The 25,538-nt window shown below is 38.7% G+C and overlaps 1 protein-coding gene and 1 pseudogene across 4 annotated transcripts in view; one reads left to right on the plus strand and one right to left on the minus strand.

Annotated features, from left to right (window-relative positions):
• NNT (nicotinamide nucleotide transhydrogenase) overlaps positions 1–25,538 on the minus strand; it is a 94,747-nt gene that overhangs the window by 43,390 nt on the left and 25,819 nt on the right. For all 4 annotated transcript variants that reach the window (XM_015063311.3, XM_015063312.3, XM_015063313.3 and 1 more), the window contains exons 7-10: positions 22,223–22,410; positions 3,477–3,610; positions 2,981–3,172; positions 2,191–2,344 (exon numbers count right to left, since the gene is read on the minus strand). In XM_015063311.3, the coding sequence (XP_014918797.1) occupies positions 2,191–2,344; positions 2,981–3,172; positions 3,477–3,610; positions 22,223–22,410 (668 nt within the window). The remainder of the gene's footprint in view (positions 1–2,190; positions 2,345–2,980; positions 3,173–3,476; positions 3,611–22,222; positions 22,411–25,538) is intronic.
• Positions 4,179–5,579, plus strand: LOC106967123 (ubiquitin-conjugating enzyme E2 N-like; annotated as a pseudogene).

A 25,538-nucleotide genomic window follows, 5' to 3' on the forward strand; every position in this document is an offset into this window, starting at 1 on the left:
AAGGTACTTTTTTTCCTTGATATGAACTACTTCTTTCTAAGTGGCACAGCTAGAACATCTAGAAATTGACGTTAAGTTTACTTTAAATCATGTAATAAGACTGCAGTTTTAATTTATATTTCCCTACCCACATATAAAATTTCCAGGGTTCCAATGCATGGCCCATCAACCATCTGGAGGTAGAGTTAGAATACTGTTTTGTGTTCTAGCTAAACATCAGAGAAGCTGTATAGAGCTGTGGTGAATACATTTCATGGGGCGCCTGGGTGACTCAGTCTAACTCTTGAGTTCGGCTCAGGTCATGATCTCATGGTTTGTGAGATGGGCCCCACTTCGGGCTCTGCGCTGACAGGGTGAAAAGCCTACTTGGGATTCTCTCTTTGCCCCTCCCTGACTCACATGCACTCTCACTCCCTTGAGCTCTCTCTCTCAAAATAAATAAATAAGCTTAAAAAATATATATATGGTTTCATAAGCCAGAATGCCTTGTTCAAATCCTGGGTCTACTGCTCCTTAGCTGTGTGATCTCAGGCAAGTTACTTAACTTGTCTGTGCTATAGTATCCTCATCTGTAAAATTATTAACCCTCTCTGTCCTCAGCTGGAAAAAGAAAATAATAAATAATATGTGCACCTCACTGAGGTCTTGTAAGAAGTAAATAAGTTAAGGCATATGAAGTGTTTAGTGCAATGCTTAGCACTCATTAAAGGACTACATTAATCGAGAAGCACTAAAGTATCCATCTTTTGTTGGGCATCTAAGATAAAAATCACATATCTGAAGGTTTTTTTAATCAACTATTTAACAAACTAATGTCTTTTCTATAACATATTTAATAATGTCAAATATGCTATTTCTATAGTCTTTGTAACAGAGGAAAAAGAAGAGAAAGAGAAAAAAAAGAAAGGAAAAAAAAGTAAATCATATTCTTTGAAGAATACTATTCAAATAGATTCCTAACACATATGTAAAAGAAAAATACTTGTTTTTATTATTACGGAGGAAGTTTAAGGTAAAGAAAAACAAGTATATGGCCATCCTTTCATTCACTAGAATATGCTATTGTCATATCTATTAAAATGCAATAAACCTTGACTTAACACAAAACAAACCTAGAAAAATAAACCATCATATATGCCTCATTCTATTTCCTGACAGATCTCAAAGAGAAATGGAAATTTACAATCTTTCCAAAAATCCTCTGCAGGTACAATATAATAAGCTGGTTTCTTTTTTTCTTTGACAAGTAAGTGCAAGTCGGGACATGGCCCCATTTATTCACCATGTTCAGAACTAGAGGCTTTTCAGTCATTTTGCTGAGACTTGCTCTTTATTCAAGGAGAGTTACACATTTCGCTTTCAAACATCTGGGCTCGCATGGGAATTTGGAGAATGCTGAGGCTACAAGAATTGTGTGCCTGGTGCTGGTCCTTAATTCTTTCTAGTTTGCTTTTCTTTTTGCTTTGGCTCTAAGTAGATCTAAATATTTTTAATTCATTCTATGAGAGAAACCAATTTAAAACCAAATGACCATATTTCAAACTCAAATAATTCATACCCAGAATGAATATTTATCACTCTTTTACAGTGACTGCTTAATGTTTTCGTTAAGATGAACTGAAAAACAGAGAATTTGTGTTCAATTGTAAGGAAAGAAATGAAAATTTAAAACCTGAATTTTTTTACTAGGTAAATAACTAGGATGTTAGACAAACATTCAAGGGCTCTATCTGTATCGTACTGTTGATTCTTCAATGCAAACATTTGGTTCCCTAGGCTTCCCGATGTGCAGATGATCACAAGTGATGTTTTACAACCCACGAAGGTAGATAAATAAGTAACTACATTTACGGGCACTTAACACCAACACAATCCAACACACATCACTACTCGATATATTTGATGGAAGATAAAGCTATTAACAACTATATTTTAAATGTTTTCTATGAAAGAAAAGCATTAACAGCCTGTATATGCTTTCACAAACATTCATTCCAGGATCTGGCGAGCACCTGTATAATGCCACAGAGGTGAGACAAGTAACACGTTTAGGAAAACTCGCTTCTAACAGGCCCACTTCCTAATGGAATCCAAAGGAGAACAGCATTTCGTTCGCTAATTTTGACAATTGATACATTTCTTACAAAATCCAAATAATTAGGACTCAACCCTAAGGAAGGGGGTCCTCACCTGCTGTATACGCAGAAGCTGTAGTCATGGTCTTCCTCAAGGGCGTGACCGTAGCTGCTTTTTCAGCTTCCAGCTCAGCCACTGTCTTCGGTTTTACTGGGGCACCTTGAGGAATATTTTTCGGGGTGGGAGCAGGGAAAATCACTTCTCCATCCTAACAGAAATTAGAAAACCAATGTTAAAAGTCAATCCAGCATTTCAAAAACACAGAAGATAGTGACAGTGCTGGGGGGGAGAAACAGCTGTTCTTTTAAATATAATTTTTCTGGGCCTCCTGGGTGGCTCAGTCGGCCAAGTGTCCGACTTCAGCTCATGTCATGATCTCATGGTCCGCGGGTTTGAGCCTCACGTCGGGCTCTGTGCTGACAGCTCAGAGCCTGGAGACCTCTTCAGATTCTACGTCCTTCTCTCTGTCCCTTCCCTTGCTCGTGCTATCTCACGATTTATTTTATCTCAAAAATAAATAAACATTAAAGAAAATTAAATACAATTTTTCTTTTAAGATTTTTTTTTTTTATTTTAGAGAGAGAAAGAACACAAGCACACGTGTCAGCAGGGGAGGGGCAGAGGGAGGAAGAGAGAATCCCAAGCAGGCTCTACACCCAGCAGGCAGCCCAGCTCAGGGCTCAATTCCGCATCCTTGGGACCACAACCTGAGCCAAAATCAAGAGTCAGATAGATGCTCAACTTCCTGAACCTCCCAGGTGCCCCTAAAGATTTTATTTTAAGTTATCTCTACACACAACACATACATTTGTAATGAAAATGCAGGAAGGATTGGGTCTCTTACCTTCATCACTACAGTTCCTCTAATGACATGACCCATTGTACCAAAGTCAAAGTCGTCTTTCACTTCAAAATAAAAGTTATCTTTGTCAGGGCTGATGGCCTTCAGGAGCTTGGTGATGTTGTTGGAATAGAGGGTGCTGGCCTGAGTGGCCATTCGGCTGGGAAGGTCTGTGTAGCCGATGTGAGTAACTCCCTACGTGAACAAAAATATATAGTCTGAAAGGTCTAATCTGGTCTGTTCACCTTCCTGCTAGGACAATACGCAGTCATAGCCAAGGCTAAGCTGTGAAATTATGATCTTTGTAAATATGCACACATCTCACAAACAAACAGTATATTTCAAAAAGAGCTTTAAATGTGCCTATTTTTAATTTTAAAAAATTTCAGGCCTCAGTTTCTCTGAACACTTTGAGCTTTGAGGCATAAATACTCTCTTGCAAGTCACTATGGTGAGCCATGGGACATTGTCCACAGAGAGAAGCAGCTGTTTCCTATACCTTGTGAACGTAAAGTTCTCCTGGCTTCGTGGTTTCAAAGTTTCCGCCAGCCTCAGCAGCTAAATCCACAACAACTGAACCTTCCTTCATTGACTCAATCATTTCTTTACTAAATAAAACTGGGGCTTTTTTACCTAATAAAATGGAAAGAAAACAGAACAAATTACATTATACTTTTTTAAACTCTATTTTCTAATTATTACAGTAGTCTCTGGAGGCTCAAAAATGTAACATCTGAAATTTAACTACTCTTTCAAGAGACCCAAAAGTCTATACACAGGTGGAAATGGTCATCCTCCTCAGGAAGAAATATGGTTAGTACAAACTGCAAAGCCTATATGCGGGAGGGAGACGTGTGGCTAATAAGCCAGCCTTTCCGTTTACTTACTCAGCATGGAAATCTCAGCACGGCTCTTCCCCACTGATTTACATCCAGCACCACTCATTAAGACATAACCATTTGCCTGGGTTTTTTTTTTTTTAATGCATACTAAGCTATTAAGGAAACTATGTGCACCTGAACTGGACAATCCATAAGGATCACAAAAGTCAAGGGGAATACTCACTAGCAATTTACCAAATTAAAAAATGGAATATTTTCAAACATCTTAACAAACCTCACCAGATTTTCCAACATGTTAAATTAATCTACCTTCATTTAACACAGGATAACTTCAGGGAGTGACAGAGAAATGCCATGAAATGAAAACAATAGGAAATGCCAACCTGGGATTGGGGTTGGAAATCACTCATACACTTTTATTTCCCCCCAACACTATTTATTCTGCCTCTGATGAGTCAAGCCCTATACCTGGTGCTCGGAATATACTGGTAGATAAACAGAAAAGATCCCTGTTCTTATGGAACACTCTAGTTATGAGACAGTTCACATTTTAAATTCATTCACTAATTCTTACATAGAAGATAAAGCACCAACCTAACGTATTAGTATGTTCAAAGGGGGCCCACAATGTCAGTATATTACCGTGTTCAAGTTTCATAAAACAATAAATACCTAAGCCAAAAGACAAAGGACATAAACTTGTGAGATTGGTAGTAGGAAAGTAGAGAGTTAATAGCCTAATTCTCTTTATCTTCTCCTCTTTTAGTAAGTTTTCAACTCTGTGTTTACAGAATTTTAGTAGAAGTACTATCAATTTTATAAATGAAAATTAATTTCAAATGAAATTTCCATTATAATAATAATCTGTTTTTCAATCTTCTTGATTGGAACACATATGGGTTTAAAAAAAGAAAACTAGGTGCGCGAGGTGAGCGGAGCCAGAGTCGAGACCAGAAGCCGAGCTCGGGATCTGACAAGAAGGCCGGGCTGCCCCGCAGGATTATCAAGGAAACCCAGCATTTGCTGGCGGAACCAGTTCCTGGCATTAAAGCAGAACCTGACAAAAGCAACGCCCATTATTTTCATGTGGTCATTGCTGGCCCCCAGGATTCCCCCTTTGAGGGAGGGACTTTTAAACGTCAACTATTCCTTCCAGAAGAATACCCAATGGCAGCCCCTAAAGTATGTTTCATGCGCAAAATTTATCATGCTAATGTAGACAAGTTGGGAAGAGTGTGTTTAGATACTCTGAAAGATAAGTGGTCCCCAGCACGGCAGATTCGCACAGTTCTGCTATTGATCCAGGCATTGTGAAGTGCTCCCAATCCAGATGATCCATTAGCAAACGATATAGCAGAGCAGTGGAAGACCAACGAAGCCCAAGCAACAGAAATGGCTAGAGCATGGATAGGCTATATGCCATGAATAATATTTAAAATCGATCTGATCATCAAGTGTGCATCACTTCTCCTGTTCTGCCAAGACTTCTTCCTTTTTTGTTTGCATTTAATGGACACAGTCTTAGAAACATTACAGAATAAAAGCCCAGACATCTTCAGTCCTTTGGTGATTAAATGCACACTAGCAAATCTATGTCTTGTCCTGATTCACTGTTGTAAAGCATGAGCAGAGGCTAGAAGTACCATCTGGATTGTTGTGAAACGTTTAAAAGCAGTGGCCCCTCTCTGCTTTTATTCATTTCCCCAAGAGTGGTTAAAGTATAAAGCACTGTGAATGAAGGTAGTGGTCAGGGTTAGCTGCAAGGGGTGTGGGTGTTTTCTCCTTATTATCTTTTTTTTGGTGGGGGGGTGGAGAGGTAGTTTTAATTTTATGGGCTCCTTTCCCCCTTTTTATGGTGATCTAATTGCATTGGATAAAAGCATCTAACCGGTTCTTTAGAATATGATCTCTAGCCAAGTCTAAGTTTATTTAGATGCTGTAGATGGACAAGCTTGATTGTTTGAACCAAAATGGGAACATTAAACAGACATCACAGCTCTCACTAATAACATTGTGACTTTGCTGTCAAATGCAGAATCCTTCCTTCAAAAAAAGCTTGTGACCATTTTGTATGGCTTATCTGGAAACTTCTGTAAATCTTATGTTACAGTAAAATATTTTTTGTTATTCTACTTTGTACAGTTTATTTTACTGTGTCTCATTTTCTCAATGTGACCATCATATTTAAAAATTAAAACTGATGGAACATTCTGTTTTGGTCTTCACCATCTGACAAGTCGAATGACAAGAGGTGGATTTTGCCTGTTTCTTTTCACCGATGCAAACTTGTGTTAAGATATCACTGAATGCAGTATTTATAAGCTGGCCCTGAGCATGCATAAAGCATTGGTATCTCATATTTTTTTACCTCCTAGAAATTTGAAATATGTGTTGTCTGATTAGATGATCATTAGTGTCTTGCCATGATGTCTGAAAATTACTGTACCGGAGAGTCACAGCAAAGCAGCCGTTGTGACTGGCTTTGTGTAGGACTCACATGTTGTGCCACACTTGTTTGTCTGGCATTTCGGGTATGACCTCTTTCTTAGTTTTTGTCTGAAAATTCCGTGTGTGACCACTGGTGTATAATACTATTAGGAAACACCAATCTGATAACCATCTGGGGTTTGCGGAGACATTTATGAGTCTTCCTTGTAGACCTCACAAGCAGACCTCAAGCAACCAGCTTGCATAAGTGTCATCCGAAAGGTTTCTTCCTTTGTGAACATCAAATCCTCAGTTCATGATTCTTATTTTCATCCTTCAGTATTTGCTCTGAGAGCTATTGCTTGATATTCAGTAATTTTGTCTGCATTGATAGAGTTCCTCCCCTCAGAAAAACTGTTCTTTCCCACCCGTTTCCGTATCTAATTTCTGATCCTTGTTATTTTTAAGACATCAGTGCAGCCAGTCCTAAGTATGTAAATGTTAACCTGTGGGTTGGAACCTTTGTCTTGCAATTTAAGGTAATGGATATTGTAGCCCATCTGAGTTTCCCCTACTCTTTATTCTCATAACGTCTGGAGTTTCTTCAGAATGTGGTGTATTTTGTTGTGCTTCTATGTAAGATGAAGAATTATCTATTAAAATTACATTTTCGACATAAAAAAATAAAAGAAAAAAGAAAAAGAAATATTTGTGGCACATGTGGGGGAAAAAAGCTGAAAAGATAACAAATCGGTATTTATATAGCACCTCCCTCTTTCTCAATGCCAACTTTATACTTCCAAGATAAAGTCCAAACTCTAAGCCTCCTATTACTGAAGGCCTTCCTCCCTGGGTCTAATCACTCTTTCTCACATTCTCTCTCATTACCGCCCCACTGGACCCTCTGCTCCAGCCACACAGGGGTAGCTAGCTGCCACACAGTTTGTCGGATAATCTTTTGAGTTTCCAAGAAAGAGCAAGAATAAGGAGATATTTTCCCCAAAGACAATACTCTGACATTCTGGTGGTTTCATCATTTCTCAAAATTCTCTGGAAATACTCCTTTCATCTACTCTCCCCACTACAGTCCAACAAAAGCTTGAATATTTAAATTTTATTAAACATAACAATCTGGGGATGCAAACCACATACATTTGAGGACTCCTCCCCCCCCAAAAAAAGGTTATGCTGCTCAGCTCTGCAGTAATTTAAAGCTACAGATCATATAGGTGCATCCACATAAAGTGGCAAATTTAAAGCACTAATGTGTGCTTTCTAGGTATTTACCATCATCCCCCTTCCTCTTCTCTAGTCCAGAGCCTCTTTTCCATTAACCAGCCTCTTGTTTGCTACAGCTTTTCCTCACACCTTACCTGTACCCTCCAGTCTCAGATTGATGTGCCTTTAACTGCAATTTGGATCCAGGCCCACCCCCTTTGACTTCTAACTGCACTAACTGTATAGCCATCAACTTCACAAATTTGATTTGGCATCTAATTAATTCCTCCTGCCTTAAAAATTCTGGATTCCTTCTTTTTAAGGATCAATTCCAGGACTGTAACCCTACTGACTTTACAAGACCTCAAGTGGCCAAAACCATTTAGGCTCCCTAGAAAACATCCTATATATTACCTATTTGTCTTTGATTTTACTCACTCAACCTTCACAAAACAATTATGCAGTGGCTGACACAACTTTAATGCGCACACACATACATACACACTGGCATCTTAACAAAAATAATAAATATTCTGTCCGTATTGTCACTCTGAAATTCAATCACTTTTGAAAGGATAAGATATTCTTTCACATAATTTATTTAGTGTATAGTCAAATAACTAGAGGATGAGTTAAAATTTAAGTCACAGAGGAATATTTAAGATACGTTAAATTATTACAGATAAAAAGCACACAACAAAATAGTATGTATATACTACTGCCATTTGGTAAAAAAATTTCACATACATATTTATGAGTGTTTGTATGTATTTTTATATATACATATACTATACTACATATCTTATATAGTTTCTAGTACATTCTATATAGCATAACATTTAACCATACCAGGATATCTTTAAATGCTAAGAATATTTTCTTCTTTGTGCTTTTCCTTATCTCACAAATTTTCTATAAGAGCTAGTTTTAATTTGGGCACCTGGGTGGCTCAGTGGGTTAAGTGCCCAACTCTTCAGTTGGGCTCAGGTCATGATCTTGCAGTTAGTAAGCTTGAGCCCCACACTGGGCTCTGTGCTGATGGCACAGAGCCTGTTTGGGATTCTCTCTCTTCCCTCTTTCTGCTCCTCGCCTGCTCATGCTCTCTCTCAAAATAAATAAATAAAACAAATTTAAGAGCTAGTTTTAATTTTATAATTTAAAAAATCAATAAAGGCTACAGGGAATACAATGATGAATAGAACAGTACAGCTGGCTTTTAAGCATTCACATGTGGATTAATTTTTTTTTAATTCTGGAAGTGTAGAAATGAAAATTGAAAACAGAAGGGGAAAAAATAGAGCCAAAAGAGGAGCAGGGTAATACATAAAAGTTCCAAATGAGAAAATCCTCAAAAGAATAGTTCAAGAGGAGGAAAGACTGAGAAGGAAATTTCAAAATACTATCTTACCCTGATGTCCTCCTAGGGCAAAAATGTAATACATGATAATGTGGCATCACAAAATGGAAGCAACAAAAGGAATAAGATGATTAGTTAGGTATGGAGGGGTGAATCTACTACCGGACTTCAAATTAAACTTTAAACTCTATACATCAGAATGAATTATAAAAAAATCAACCCTTGGGGTACCTGGGTGGCTCAGTAGGAAGAGCATAAGACTGTTGATCTTGGGGTCATGAGTTTGAGCCCCACACTGGGTATAGAGATCCCTCAAAATAAATAAAGTTTTTAAAAAAGAGAATCAACCCAAAAAGGAAGAGAGAAGAAAGAGAACCTTGGTGAATAGCCCTCTAGTCTTTGGATTAAAAAGTATTTTCTTGGGTGCCTTGGTGACTCAGTCACTTAAGCATCGGACTCTTGATATTGGCTCAGGTCATGATCTTGCAGATCATGGGATCAAGCCCCGTATCAGGCTCCCCTACCCATAGTACATAGCCTACTTGGGATTCTCTCTCTCCCTCTCTCTTCCCCTCCCCTGCCTGCATGCAAAGTGCTTACTCGTATTCTCTCTCTCTCTAACTAAAGAAATAAACTTTAAAATAAAGTATTTCCTAAAGCAATTGGGAAAACAATAGATTTAAGTATGAAAAAAGTACATATTATCGTCCTCAAAAATAAATATGACAAAAAATATATTAAAAAGCTCACAGAAATTTAAATAAAAACAAAACACAAAGATCCTAATAAATGAACAACAAATATAAACACTCAATTCTAAGAGAAATGGCAACAACTAAATTTTTGTTTTAAATGTTCACCCTCCTCCGGGCGCCTGGGTGGCTTAGTCGGTTGAGTGAATGATTCTTGGTTTTGGCTCAGGTCACAATCTCACCATTTGTGAGTTCAAGCTCCACTTGAGTTTAGCGCTGACAGTGTGGAGCCTGCTTGGGATTCTCTCTCTGTCCTCACTTTCTGCCCCTCCCCTGTTTGCATGCTCTCTCTTTCACTCTCTCTCTCTCTCAAAATAAATAAATAAACTTAAAAAAAATGTTCACCTTCATACTGAATCAAAGAAATGTGAGTTACAAAAAGTGAGATACTTTTTTTTCTTTGCCTCTAAAACTGAAAGAGTCAAAAATTAATAATAGGGGCACCTGGCTGGCTCACTCAGAATATGCAACTCAGGATTTTGGGGTTATAAGTTCAAGTCCCATGTTAGGTGTAAAGATTACTTAAAAATAAAATCTTTTAAAAAAATCATAATGTTGAGGGGCGCCTGGGTGGCTTGGTCAGTTAAGCGTCCGACTTCGGCTCAGGTCATGATCTCTCAGTCCGAGAGCTCGAGCTCCGCGTCGGGCTCTGTGCTGACAGCTCAGAGCCTGGAGCCTGTTTCAGATTCTGTGTCTCCCTCTCTCTCTCTGCCCCTCCCCTGTTCATGCTCTGTCTCTCTCTGTCTCAAAAATAAATAAACGTTAAAAAAAATTTTTAAAAAATCATAATGTTGAAATGAAACAAGTAGCAGGATGATCTATTTATGAGATTATGGACTGCACAAGTTTCAGGAAAGCATAGTTTACAAACATGTATCAACTGGCCAAAAATGTTGATATTCACTCATCCAGTAACTCTACTTCTAAGATTTGATTAATCCTGGGGAAATAAATGAAAATACACACATTGGAATGACACAGAAAAAAGGTGAGAGCATTATTTTTAATTGGCAAAAACTGGAATTAAATGAAAAGCCCAACTTTTCGGGAACCATTAAATAAAATACGGTACATTCAAACAAGAAAATTCTATAAAACCATTAAAATATATTTACAAAAATTTCTTTTTTTTTAATTTTTTATATGCTTTTTATTTATTTTTGAGACGGAGAGAGACAGAGCATGAGCAGGGGAGGGGCAGAGAGAGTGGGAGACACAGAATCCGAAGCAGGCTCCAGGTTCTGAGCTGTCAGCACAGAGCCCGACATGGGGCTCGAACTCACGGAGTGTGAGATCATGACCTGAGCTGAAGTCGGATGCTTAACTGACTGAGCCACCCAGGCGCCCCATTTACAAAGATTTCTTAATGACTCATCATATTATATCAAGGGGAAAATTTATGATATAATATTATATGTAGAAAATGAGAAAGATACTGTATCCTGATCTAACATGATAAAAATGCATGGAAAAAAGGATGAAAGGAAATGGTAAAATGTTAATAGTATTTTTCATTAAGTAGAGAGATGATGGATGATCTTTACTTTCTACTTTGTATTTTCTACTTCGTACTACATTTCCAAAAGTCACATATTATTTTTATAAAAAACAATAATAAAGTACTCCTGTGTAATCACAACCAGTTTCTTCTTTAAGTTGAAGACACAGGTTCAGAGTTGTACTAGAAAATTAAAATAACTTAAAAATGCCATCAGACCAATCTATTTACTTACCAACTGAAAGGCTTCACTCAACGTTATGTGCCCTCCCTACAGCAAATGAAGCTATACAGTTAGGACAGCCTTTCAAAGAGTGCTTCTAAAACACTTACAAAGTGAGTCAGAGACTAAGGATGGATAACAAACAGGAAGATTTTTACAATATAAAACATAGAGAAGAATATACCCAATGTTTAATACAAATCCTACAAATATAAAGAGATGTCCCATATACCCCAGAGATAGTCTGGTATAGATTTTAGACACAAGAATAAAAGGCTAAGTGATCATATCAGATCTTTCAAGACATAACTGTAGAAGATGTCAGAAGAATTAATAGAAGAAGGCAGAGGCACCTGGGTGGCTCAGTCAGTTCAGCATCCCGACTCCCGATTTTGGCTCAGGTCGTGATCTCACAGTTACAGGGTTCGAGTCCCTCATGAGGCTCTATGCTGACAGCGGGGAGCCTGCTTGGGATTCTTTCTTTCTCGCCCTCTAACCCTACCCCACTCTTGCTGTCTCTCGCTCTCTCAAAATAAATAAATAAACGTGACAAAAAAAAAAAAAAGAAGGTGGCAGGTAAGAGTTATGTTTGTTGTTGGTTTTGTTTTTGAGGCAAGCACAGTTGGGCTTTCCCCTTTTGATTGCTCATTTCTTTTAATTTTATAATTTTATCTGCCAAAGAGGAGATATACAAATAAACTGAAATTTTTACACTTTCTCAAACCAATTTTCCCCAAAACAATAACAAAAATCAATATGACAGAAAAAATTAATGAGAGAATTTTTTTAAATGTATTTCCTAGCACAATGCAAAATGTGGATGAAGGATTTGGCATGATGTACAACCTCATGAAATACTTCTTGGTGCCTTCTCGTTCTTGGACATTAAGTTCCCTGGGAAGATTCCTCGGTCCCCTCCCAGCTGGGAATCTATTTTCATACTGTAGCCAAAACAATGGTAGGACAAAATGCACTCCCAGTCATCATTCAAATACGCATCCATTTATCCACTCAAGTAATATTTAGTGCTTACCATGTGCAGACTGGATATGAAGGAAAATTTTCCTTACAGCTCTGAAGACTAATATTTTAGGACTGAAAGAGGCTATATTCAAAGGTCAGTAAACAGTTTTATTATCCAAAATAGCTGAGGTATTTAATAAAGCAGTCATCTAAAAATCTGTGTGGTTTCCCAATTGGTTGGCCATTATTTAGGGTGAGCAGGGATGGCATAGATGACTGTAAGGTATCCTTGAATCTCTGTGTACACCAAGAATTGACTATAGACTGAAAACATGCATGCCTCACACGTGCACTGTTTCTAGATGTATGCATGTATGGCCACAGAATTCACAGAATTCTTTCCATACTCCTGTATTTTCTCATTAAACAAATACTAAGATGAAGTTTTAAAAGTATTAAAGCTAGAAACTTCTAGAAAAGATTGCTCCTCTCTAAAAACAGCTTCAGGGGCATGTGGCTGGCTCAGTCACAAGATCATGAGTTCGAGCCCCATGTTGGGTGTCGAGATTATTTAAAAAAAAAGAAAAAGAAAAAAATAGCTTTAACAACTATGGCTACGTAGCAAAAGAATCATTGGCTTCTCTGTAGCACTAATTTCAAAAAAGAGTGATTTAGCTTAAACTAAATATCAATGGGTAAAGATTTATCAGAAAGTCTTACAATACATTATACTTCATTAAATGAATCAGAGCTAACCTAATCATCTGAAATCAATAAATTCTCAGATTCTACCTTACTGGGAAAAGAATTAAGCCCTCACAGACAACTTTAACCACACCAAAACAACAACAACAACAACAACAGCAAAACCCAAAAACAAAATGAAACAAAAAACCATTAAGAGGAAACCACTAAAAATATTAAGAACAACAAGACACCAAAATGAAATGGGTTTACCACAAAATTTTGATTCCAAACAGCATTTAGCATTATTTACTGGGATTACTCTATAGCATGTAATCAGATGGGGAAATTTCTAACTTCCTGAACTTCTGGCCAGTGAGGTGTCAGATTAGACAGGCTCAAGAAAAACCTTCTGCTTTAACAAGATCATAGTATATTCAACAGTATAGTAGCAAAGAGATAAAAATACAAGTAATAGGGGTGCCTGGGTGGCTCAGTCAGTTAAGCATCTGACTCTTGATTTTGGCTCAGGTCATAATCTCTGGGTTCTGAGTTCAAGCCCCATATCGGGCTCCATGCTGACAGTGTGGAGCCTGCTTGGGACTCTTTCTCTGCCCCTCCCCCGCTCGCACAGAATTGCACACTCTTTCTCTCTCAAATAAGCTTTAAAAAAGAAAAAGAAAAAATACAAATTAAAGAATACATTTATCCAAACCAAGATAGATTTCTCCTGAATAAGTACTAAGAAAACAAGGATAATTATTAATGGAATGCAATACTATCCAGACTCAGTGGAAAATACAGCATGTAAAGACATTGTGAACTACAGCATTTACATATAAAGAAATACCATTAGAAGACAACACAGTTTTGCACTGAGCATTGTTGCTTACCCAGCACCCATCTCCTCCTCTTGTCACTACTCTGATTTCCATTTTCTCCACACAGTCCATGAACTTCAGGAGAAATAACCTCAGACACCACTCCAGATGCAGGCTGGCCTAAGGATAATCTCATCATATTATTAGTGACCATTTTGAAATCCAGATGTAAGCCAAGGGGCATCGCATTGTCCTGCCTCCACCAGCTGGTTCAGGAATGGGCACGAACCCCACTAAGGCCAATAAGAACAAGGAAAAGTTTACTAAAGGCTTCTGAAAAAGACGTTTCCTTGCTCTTCAAGAGGGAGCCATCAGAACTGGCCTTCCTTCCAGATGTCGTGTCCTGCAGACTAGAGGCCCCACACCGCTGCTGCCTTCTTTCTACCACCTCAAAGCAGGGCAAGGTGACAGACTACAGGAGCACAGCCAAAGTCCCCCTGATGTCAGCACACCTATCCACACTTACAAGGGGACTTTCTTCGGATACACGACCCAAGAAGTTTCCTTTCTTATTTAAAGCAGATTGTGTTGGAATTTCTGCTTCTGACAGCCAAAGGTATGCTAACTGATACACACGAAATTTTGGAATTTCAAAATCACAGATAGGGTTAAAGCAATGGTTTGTAAGCTATAAAGATGTTACAGATAAGGACAAAAAGTTTCTTATACATATATATATATATACATATATACATCCACACACACACACACACACACACACACACACACACACACAGGTAACTGATTATGTAATAGACAGGAAGTGGCAAGAAACTGCTGAATATTTGATCCACTGATCTATCATCTAATGGGTCTGTGATTTTTTAAATTTTTTTAAGTTTGTTTATTTTTGAGAGTGAGAGAGAGAGAGAGAGACAGAGAGTGAGCGAGCGCACAAGTTGGGGAAGGGCAGAGAGAGAGTTCCCGGGAAGACACAGAATCTCAAGGGGGCTCCAGGCTCTGAGCTGTCAGCGCAGAGTCTGATGCAGGGCTCAAACCCACGAACTGTGAGATCATGACCTCAGCTGAAGTCAGACGCCTAACCAATTGAGCCACCTAGCTGCTCCTGGGTCTGTGATTTAGGCAGCCTCACGGTGCAGACAGCAACATACTGATTCAACCCCTTTATCTCTGTTATCACCGGCTAGGGTATAGACAGCTATGTTCATGAAAAGAGATTCTGACCCCAGCAGAGTACTTTATTGGTGAATTCTGTCCACGGAACTAGAGACAAATTTTCTCTGCACAATTAATTATTTGTATTAGGAACTAGAGAGAAACTCAGGCCAGCAAAACCTTGGCTTTTACAAACTGAATACCGTGATATTTCTAAATGTAATACTTACGAAATAGGATTAGTCAACAGCATATTTTAGCAAACTGGAGAAATCCCTAAAGATCTGTTTGAAGAAAAAAAACCTAAAAACAAGTTTTTACCTAATAATTAAAGAACACATTTATAAAAAATTTTAAGGATCATCTTAATCATTTACCTCTCATAGCTATAAATTTGTATAAATAAAAATCATAATTAGTCAAGATGTTACCATGGTTCCATAAATGATGGGAATTCTTAAAACACTAAAACAGTCTACCAAAGTTAAATGGTAGCACAAACAGGAAATGTATAATATTTTTATATAAATTATAACATTGTGTTCTCTCCAATGCATGTTTAGCATTTTGCTACCAAAATGCCTTAAAATAAAAAAATGAGTATTTATTACACAATCTGATTTAACTAGTTTTATAAAATAATTAAAAGATTCTTTATAAAAATAGAAACATTTTTTTACCATGCTATTTATTTCCCATGTTATTCAACTTAGGCCAGAATGAGATTAATTGACAAAAGAGCCTTACTGAAATGCGTATCTTCAGAAAATTCAGTTTTTCAGGGACTGCCTTAGACATTCCATGTAATCCTTGAGAATGTCTAGACCTTCTGTTCACAAAGTCAGTAAGTTTTCAGTCCTGAGTACCATGTGCAGGACCAGACATCACCCGTGGCAGGAAAGAGAATGATGCTAATGCTCTCTCTAGGCCAGGCCCTGATCCCTACACTGGCTTTTTTTCTTCATCTATTCAATGAATCAGCTCTGGGAGATAAAAATGTTTACCTCCTTTTCAGAGATGAGGAATCTGAGGTTCAGAGAGACACATCAGCTCTTAAGCAGAGGAACTGGAATTTGAATCTACTTTATCTGGCTTTAAATCCAAGATCTGATCCCCAGTGAATACATTAAACATAAGCAGATAAAATTACAAAGCAAGAAAAAGGAAAAAGCTATTAGCTGTTCACCAAAATCCATGTTTGTTATGAGCTGAACTATGTCCACAGAAAATTCATACGTTGCAGCCCTAACCCCTACTACCTTAAAATATCATGATACTGGGAAATTGGTGAATTCTTTAACCACCTTTAAAGAAAGGTGATCAAGTCAAAATGAGGCCCTAATTCAATCTGACCGACATCCTTAAAATAAGAAGAAATGTGGATTAAAAAAAAAGAGACACCAAGACCACATGAGCACACAGAAGAAGACCATCTACATAGAAGACAACGAAATCTACATAGAAGACCATCTACAAGCCAGAGAGAGAGGCCTCAGAAGAAACCAAACCTGCCTACACCTTGGCCTCGGACCTCCAGCCTCCAGAGCTGTGAGAAAAGAAATTTCAGTTGTTTAAGCTGGGATTTTGTTACGGCAGCCTTAGCAAACTAATGCAATGTTCTATTATTCCTGGGCACACAGCTAGGAAACAATTCCCAGCTTCCTTCACAGTTGGGGTTGGCCATGTGACTAAGTCTTAGCCAAAGAAATGTGACGAGTGGTATGTGCCATTCGTAGGCATCCTATGTGCATTCCTCTATGTCCCTTTCCCTCTGGCTGGCTGGAGGAGACACGGTGCCTGCAGTGATCTTCAGAGCCTCATCATGATGATGGCGACACTGTCATACCTGAATCCCCAGATGACCACGTGAAGGAGAGATGCCCACCAACATGTCAACCACCCGTTACTGCTAACTGAGCAAGAAGTAAATTTCTATCACGTCCAGGCTTTTGTGCTGATTTGTTATAGCAGCCAGACCACCCTGACACTGAGACACAAGAAAGTCTAGGGAACGTGGAAAGAAGGAAATACAGAAACGCATGTGGTAGGCAGTACTAGCTGTTAGCAGTAACTCCATGGGGTGTTGCTTCCCCAGGGATGGCCTCAGCCTCCCAATCCTTTTCAACTCAGGGACTGCCAGGGAGGGAAACACAACTTCCAATCTTGCAACATATGTTTAGAGAAATAACAGACCAAACCAGAATATAATTCTGTGCCATAAATTTTCCTAACAAACATTTGTTAAATTCGGCCCAATAACTCACTAAGCGTGCTCAAACACACTCTAAGAAGTCATGACTGATAAATGGTAATGGGACACTCCCCAGTCTTGGCATCTTCCTCTTGATGACAAGTTGCCCTGTCCATGTTGAAAGCTACCAAGAGGTGTGTAGACAGCCTGTGGTTACCAATCTTTGATGTTGCAACACTTAAGTGTTTCTCTCTGTCCTTCAAAATTCTGAAAACAAATGAAACTTTGTAAAAGTGATATTAGAAATTCCATACGGTCATACAATACATTTGAGGGAGGGGAGGGTGACAGATGAATCAGGTTAGTCAGTAAACAAAGCAATAAATAATTCAAAAAAAGTGAGAAATGGCCGATCTATATGAGCTTTGTCCTGTCAGATCATCATGCTTACAGAGAAGGAAAAGAACAACCTGAACAATAAACCTTTACTTTAGGCAAAAACTTTGTAGAGTTGTCAAAGCCGTGTTGTCTTTGTGGAATTTCACAAATGGCAAATATTATCACCATATCAGTTATTCTCCTGGCTGAAAGAACAAGTGTGAACATTACTGTGAAAAATTATTTTTTTGTACTATATTTCTGCTCTTTATGAAAGACAGATTTCAAAAAGACAAAAGTAATGTCAGATAAAGAACCAATGTTGATTTTCCAAGGAGACCGCAAAATCTCTCCGGTTTGGTGTGATATGCGTAAGGCCTTTATTTTGGGGAAAACGACCCCCCGCCGCCCTGCCAATTCTCTAGAGTCACGTAAAATTATCACAAGTGTCCTTTGAGGGGTATATTCTACAGAGACTATCTAGTGTAGATAAAAAGTATTGTTACCGTAATCTGGATTGTGCCTAAAAAGAGGTCCAAGTATATATGGACTGAGATATTATAATTTATAATCAAGCAACGACTATCTTCCCTCCTGGCTGGTAGATACTTTCTAACTCCAGGACAGACCTACTACTTCCTAAGTCTATCTCCTAAGAGGAGCTAACCACCTTAAATTGCAAACCTGGCAAGTGTCCTAGTTTTGACAGTTTAAGAAAGCTAGGTTCCCAGTCTTAGGTTAGCCTCTGCATTATTCCCATCCAAAAATGAGCCAACAGAATGTTCTCTCTCTCATTCCTTGGATAGCACTGGAAAAAGAAGAGACCGTACCAACGGAGACCTAAGGAAGGCATCCAGGAACATTAGCTCAACAACTTTTGCTGAACCCCTGCTGTACACAGGGCCCTGTGGTAAGCACCCACCATGACAGATCTTAGGAAGCCCAACATATGCTGCATGGGGCCACTAGGGGCAATGAGACTGGGAACTATGGGGAATCCATGGCACAGGCAGAGAGTGCTGTGGGTGCAGAAAGAACAGTGTTTACGGATGAGTAGGAGAGAGCAGAAACCGCGGAGGAAGCAGTAACTGGGTTAAGCAGGATTTCAAAAGGCAGGGAAAGGCAGCGATAGCATTCCAAAGAGAAGGAACAATATGTACAAAGGTCTGAAAGTCCTTGGCCTATTTGAAAAGACAATAGCAGCCAGCATGACTGAAATTAGGCCCAGAGAGTAAGAAATTAGTTTAACATGAGGCCCGAAGGCGAAATGAGACTAGAAATTAAAAGGCAACAGATACCTTCCTTACCAAGGAGCATGAACTTGAAGGCATGGTGGGCGGGGCTTGTAAGCCAATCCTGATCACTTCAGGTGCCTTGTCCAATGATGGTGGGAACCCCAGTGGTCCAAGTCACTGCCATCATTACTAAACAAAAAACCCAGGCTTTCCAGTAGCTATGGTTCAATTACAAAATGAGGGCAAGACCTGAGGAGGGGGCAAAGAGGAGAGCAGGAAAGGTGGAGGAGCTTACGAGGTTATAATTTTTTAGTGAGACAGTCATCAGGAAGGTTTTATATGGAGAAGGTTGTTTCTGTCAGAGGAGATTTAGCATGGGCACCACAGAACTCCTCATTCTTACACTGGGATTTAGGTGAAATATGCCTGACAGAGAGGTAGTGCTAAACCATACGATTCCTCCTCACCCCACACCACCCCTCCCTAACTTACCCATCACATTTTCAACCTGATTCAGGTTGAAACCTGATTTCAACCTGATGAAATATTCCAAGTGTATGGAAAGTCTAAAAGGGTGCCAGAACAATAAAGATGCTGAAAAATCTCTTTGGTTGCAAAAAGTTTAACAGAAAAGATTGTGAGCACAGCCTGAACATGACCAAAGGTGGGGCTGCCTTCCTCTTTAACAATAGCCCCAAAGGGCAAAGAGCTGGACAGGAAAGCTGAGAGCTTTCCCTTGTGTGCACAGCACCACAAAATGGGACTGTCAACTCTATCCTGAAGCGACCTGTGTTAAATGACACTCCAGCCTTTAACCCTTCACCCAACCCAATCTAGGGAGTCCAGATGATGGCACGAGGCAGCAAAATAATTAGTGAGCTACAGAAATATTTCATTCCACATCCAATCAACATAAATATACCATTATTTTTCTTTCAAGCCCCTGGACTTGGAGGAATGAAAATTTACCAACTCTGTGAGGTTGCTACCTAAAGCTAGCTACCTGCCCGGGTGCCCCTCTCGGCATTCTTATCCATGTCAGGTCTTCAGGGCAGCCTCCAAGGCACCTGGATCCTAGCAAGCAATCTCAGCTTGAAGGACTTTTGACATTTGACTTAATCTCCTCTGGATCCACTCAAGGAAAACCTGAGAACAACTGTTCCAAGAGTCTTTCATGAGCTCAACACACCATCAGGTGACCTATCCAAAGGCTCAGGACATAAACCAGTAAATGTTTAATGCCACGGATGGTTTTTCAAAGGGTGTTATGCCTTTATAGAATCTTTTCCTCTTTTGGTTTTAATGCTCATGCTTTATGCTTTCAGGTCTCAGTTCCCCAAGCAATATGAAAAACCTTTAGAAAGATCTTCTTCCTTATAATACTTTTTCTTTCTTTCTTTCTTTCTTTCTTTCTTTCTTTCTTTCTTTCTCTCTTTCTCTCTTTCTCTCTTTCTCTCTTTCTTTCTTTCTTTCTTTCTGTTTTCAAATAAAACAAAAAAAAGGGTAACAGAAAGACCAGCCCTCTGAGTACCGGCTCTGGGTCAGTCCACTGGTCAAGGACTTTGTCTAACTTAAATGTGCTCCAAGCAGATCACAGCTTCAGAAAAGACGGAAAACAGTAAAGCTTCAGGGGAACAGATTAACAAAACATTTTTAACAAATCTTCTCTAAGACTATTTGACCTTTTACCAAAATACACTATTAGGAAATTATTTAAAAAAAAAAAAAAAGATATTATCAGGGAAGGGTAGACCCTAAAAGTCAGTTATGTGTTTTACATAAGAAGTCTTGAGTTGTATCGCTTACTTTGGGCTTTATAATCAATAATAATTCTATATACTATGTCAAAAGTATCCCGTGTCCAATGAGAGTATGACTTGACTAAAACTAGCTTCATGTCCGCATCATTTACTCCATGAGGAAATGTTTTAGCACCCTCTACTGGCCACTTACATCTAGTCAGCGCATAACCACTCTCCACCATGGAGCTAACCTCCAAAGGTCAGATGATAGCTACAGTAAAGGCCACCCCATCCCTCATTCAAAGCCACCCATGCAACAGCTGGGCCAGAGGCCACTGCCACAAAAGGAAAGAACAAAATCCTTAAATGCCCTCCTGCCACTGCTTGTTCATGAGTCCTATCATAGCCGGCAGATTTCAAAATATCACCCTGAGCCCCTGGCTTGCCTGACTGATCTGCATTCCGCCTCCAGTGACCGACCCAGCCTCATTTCTACACTCACAGATTCTTCTATGGGCTGAGCCATGTCACGAGCCTGTCCAGTCTGCTTCATGTAGCCAGCTCTGGTGGGATGCTGGTTGTCTTGAGAGCCCAGCTTACCTATCTGGTATCACTCAGGTAAACAGGACAGAAAGAAGAGCTTGAGGGACATATTTTCCCCCACAAGCTCATAGATATGATGTCAATCAACTTCCTGCCCTTGCTTGTATATTATTCAGACTGGGGGTTTGGGGGAAGATGTCAGATGAGAATTTCTCCTCTCCCATGGTCTCATGGCAAAGCAACTTCTAATGTTCCACAGTCCCCCAGAGAAAGCAAGTCTCCTTTAGTAAGATCTGATACAAGTAACCATTAGCCCTGTAAACTCTCATTATCTGGCCCACTTCCTTTCAGAAAGGAAAATATTAGAGTCGGCATGGTATTCATCATTCAATAACAGAAGGAAAGGAAGAAAAAAGGTGGAATGTTTTTCACTCCCAAATCTTGCTAGGTCAAGTTACTCTTTACTGATTAATAAGAGCTTACTGATTTGGCATCAATCATCTACTGAATGAAGAATATTCTTTAGAAGAGGATGTGGCAAAGGTCTGAAAAGTAATTCCTGCCATCAAAAAGCTTACAATTTGGTTGCAAAGACCAAACATGCCAAAGGAAATAATTAAAAAGTGATAAAGTGCCATATCCTTTAGTGAAAAATATATACCAGAAATTCCACAAACACACACACACACACACACACACACACACACACACGCAAAGTCCCTTTCTCTCTCATGCATGGGAAAATGGCTAAAATATTAGTAACAGCCATCTCTGGTGGAATTTTAGGTCTGTACTTTTGTTCTTCATATTTTTCAGTCCTGTTTGAATGTCCTACAATAAGAACATTGTATCTTAACAAAGAGAACAGAAATAAATTAAAAACCAATTTATCAAAGGTGTAAACAGGAAATTGCTTACAAATAGAATTTTGTACACAGAATATGACCTATGAACACAGCTAGATAAAAATACATGGGAAAAAAAGACTGAACAAAAACATATCACATTATTAACGATCATTTTTCTCTACAGGCTACAGTGATTTTGGTCTTTTCTGCCTTTCATATGCTTTCTCAATTCCTAGAAAGTAAATTAATCTTTACTTAAAGCAATTCAAATGTTGAACAACTCTCACCCTCATTTTAAAATATCATCAGTGAAAGTGCTTTTGATGACCCCGGGCTTAATGACACACCTGGAATAAGGGCTGTGCTGATGAGGATATCCACCTCCTTGCACTGTTGAGCAAAGAGCTTCATTTCAGCTTCGATGAACTCTTTGGACATCTCTTTTGCATATCCTCCTTGTCCTTCACCAGATTCCTTCAAGTCCACCTCCAAGGGCTCAGCACCAAGAGACTTGAACTGCTCCAAAGCTGCAGCTCTGGTGATTATTGAAGTGGAAAGCAGGGGTTATTTCAGGCCCTTAATGCAGAAATCGAGATCATTATTTACATACATATTTGGGGGGTTGGGGTTTTTTTTAAGTTTTTATTCAAATTCCTGTTAGCTAACATAACAGTGTAATATCAGCTGCAGGTGTACAATACAGTGTTTCAACATTTCCATAGAACACCCTGTGCTCATCACAAAAGGTGCACTTCCTCATCCCCATTACCTGTTTCACCCACCCCCCGGCCACCTACCTTCCCTCTGGTAACCATCAGTTTGTTCTCTATAGTTAACAGTCTGTTTCTTGGTTTACCCCTCCTTCTTTCTCTTTTCCCTTTGCTTGTTTTGTTCCTTAAATTCTACATATGAGTGAAATCATATGGTATTTGTCTTTCTTTGACTTATTTCACTTAGCTTAATACAGCTCTATCCATATTGTTGCAAATGGCAAGATTTCATTCTTTTTATGGCTGAATAATATTCCATTGTACACATATACCACATCTTCTTTATCTATTCATTAGTCAAAGGGCACTGGGCTATTTCCATAATTTAGCTATTGTAAATAATGGTGCTATAAACATCAGGTGCATGTATCCCTTTAAATTAATGTTTTTATATTCTCTGGGTAAATACCTAGTAGTGCAATTGCTGGATCATAGGGTACTTCTATTTTTAACTTTTTGAGGAACCGCCATACTGTTTTCCAGAGTGGCTGCGCTAGTTTGCATTCCCACCAACAGTGCAAGAAGGTTCCTTTTTCTTCACATCCTCACCAACACCTGTTGTTTCTTGTGTTACTGATTTTAGCCATTCTGACAGGTGTCAGGTGGTATCTCACCGTAGTTTTGATTTGTATTTCCCTGATGATCAGTGCTGTTGAGCCTCTTTTCGTGTGTCTGTTGGCCATCTGGATGTCTTCTTTGGAAAAATGTCTGTTCATGTCTTCTGCCCAATTTTTAATTGGATTATTTATTTTTTGGGTGTTGAGTTTTAAGAAGAATGAACTATCTTCAAAACTGGAGATTTTCTTTTGATATCTTTGACTGGACTATTTCAATTATCTCCAGAAGTGCATACCACTTCTATAACTTTTTTTTTGTGGAAAAATAAAAATTATAGGGAATTCCAACTTCTACTTAGTTCAGTTGCAAAAGGAATTTCACTATTGATAACTCCAATAATCAGTTATGTTTCTTGGGCCTCCATTGTCAATGATGACATGAGCTCTGACCTACGTTAAGATTTGACTTCATTCCAATCACTCAGGTTGAGATTTTCATTTGTAAATGTTCTGATTTATGGGGACTTCTCTCATATAATGGACTCTTAGAAATATTTTAATAAAGTGATTTTTGTTCCTAGTCCTCATTAAATTGTGTTTGAAAAAAGCAACCTATAAATAGTGTATGTTAAAATGTGAACAGCCAACACATTCAAACTATATATAAATACATTCAGTTTAAAAAAATAAACTCTAGCCATGCACCGTGTACTAGTTGGAAAACCAGAGCCAACAAAGATCTCAGTTCTGTGGTGGAAAGTGCGTTTAACTTACCAACCCCTATCCCACGATAGTGAATCCCAAACCCCACTAATGACATCGACCCCTTCCCAGACCCACTGAATTACAATCTCCAGGGGAGAGGCCAGAGGCTTTATTTTTAGCAAGAGCTGCAGGTAATTCTGGCCATCAGGGAAGTTTGGGAAACCGTGGCCTGAGGCCATCAGTCCCAAGCAACAGTCATGGTCAGAGAGAGGACACAAAGGGTAGGACATGATTCAGCAAGAGGTTCTCACCCTTTCTGCTGGCTTGAACAAGGAAGCTTGTAGTCCTGATTGCCCAGGAAGGCCAACTTGTGACACAGGGAAATTAGCCAAAGCTGAGGACAGCCGAGAGGACAGAAAGAACCCGGTCCTGGATGGCACCAATGAACTGCTGACTCGAATGTGAAAAGGGACTCCTTCCCATGGATTTTCATTTAAAAGAGCTAATACATTTATTTAGAGTTTAAGCCAGTCTGAATTGGTGTTTTCTATTCCTTACAGCCAAAAGGATACTGCTGTTTACAAAGTTTAAGAAATGTATGCTAGTTTTAATGAAATAAGATGAATTTAAAATGACCTATATGTATGTGTGAGTGATCACAATTTCATTCAAAGGGTATCTGCATAAATATCTATAAGAAATGATGCCAAAAAAATCATTAGCAATTGGATCTAGCTGGTAGAATTATAAAGGTATTTTCATTTTCTGATGTTTCTCTGTATTTTTCAATAACGGACATGTATAAACAATCAGAAACATAAATGCTATGTTAGAATCTCTGCCCTCAAAATAATTATCACTTAAAACTATTATAATGTATCAAAGTGTAAGTAAGATGTGAATATTTTTGACCCCAAAATTTCATTTCTAGGAATTTATCCTAAGGAAATAATGAACTATCTCCAAATACATATGTTCTTACATAGACATATATACAGTATTGTTTATATACAGTGAAAATGTCCATTATAGAAGACTAATTAAAGAAGCCACTCTACTTCCACACAGTGGAATCCTATGCAGCCATTAAATATGTTTGTAGGTAAGTCAAGATCTTCACAATCAACTGCTAAGTAAAAACAAAGCCAGTTAAAATAGTACTGTTAGTAAAATTACATTTTTAGTTAATGTGTAGAAAAGACAATATATAGTGTTCACAGTTCTTTCCAGGGAATAGGCTATTTTATTTTCACTTTTTGTACTTTTTAATGTTTTTTTTGAATTGGGGGAATAAGCATGTATTAGTTTTATGATAAGAAAGGAAACTGAATGTTATAAAATTGATATGTCTATAGTATGTAAAATAGGGCTAATCATCCCCACATCATAGGTTTTTTTGTTGTTATTTTTGAGAAAGAAAGAGAGCACAAGCAGGGGATGGGCAGAGGGAGAGAGGGAATCTTAAGCAGTCTCCACGCCCAGTGCAGAGCCAGAAGCAGGGCTTGGTCTCACAACCTTGAGATCATGACCTGAGCCAAAAACAAGAGTCAGACACTTAACTACCTGAGCCACCCAGGTGCCCTGAGTGTTTGTAAAGAACAAATAAAATAAAGCAGATAGCACAATGCCCG

The sequence above is a fragment of the Acinonyx jubatus genome, chromosome A1 (assembly GCF_027475565.1).
Source record: "Acinonyx jubatus isolate Ajub_Pintada_27869175 chromosome A1, VMU_Ajub_asm_v1.0, whole genome shotgun sequence".
In the NCBI taxonomy this organism is placed as follows: Eukaryota; Metazoa; Chordata; class Mammalia; order Carnivora; family Felidae; genus Acinonyx; species Acinonyx jubatus.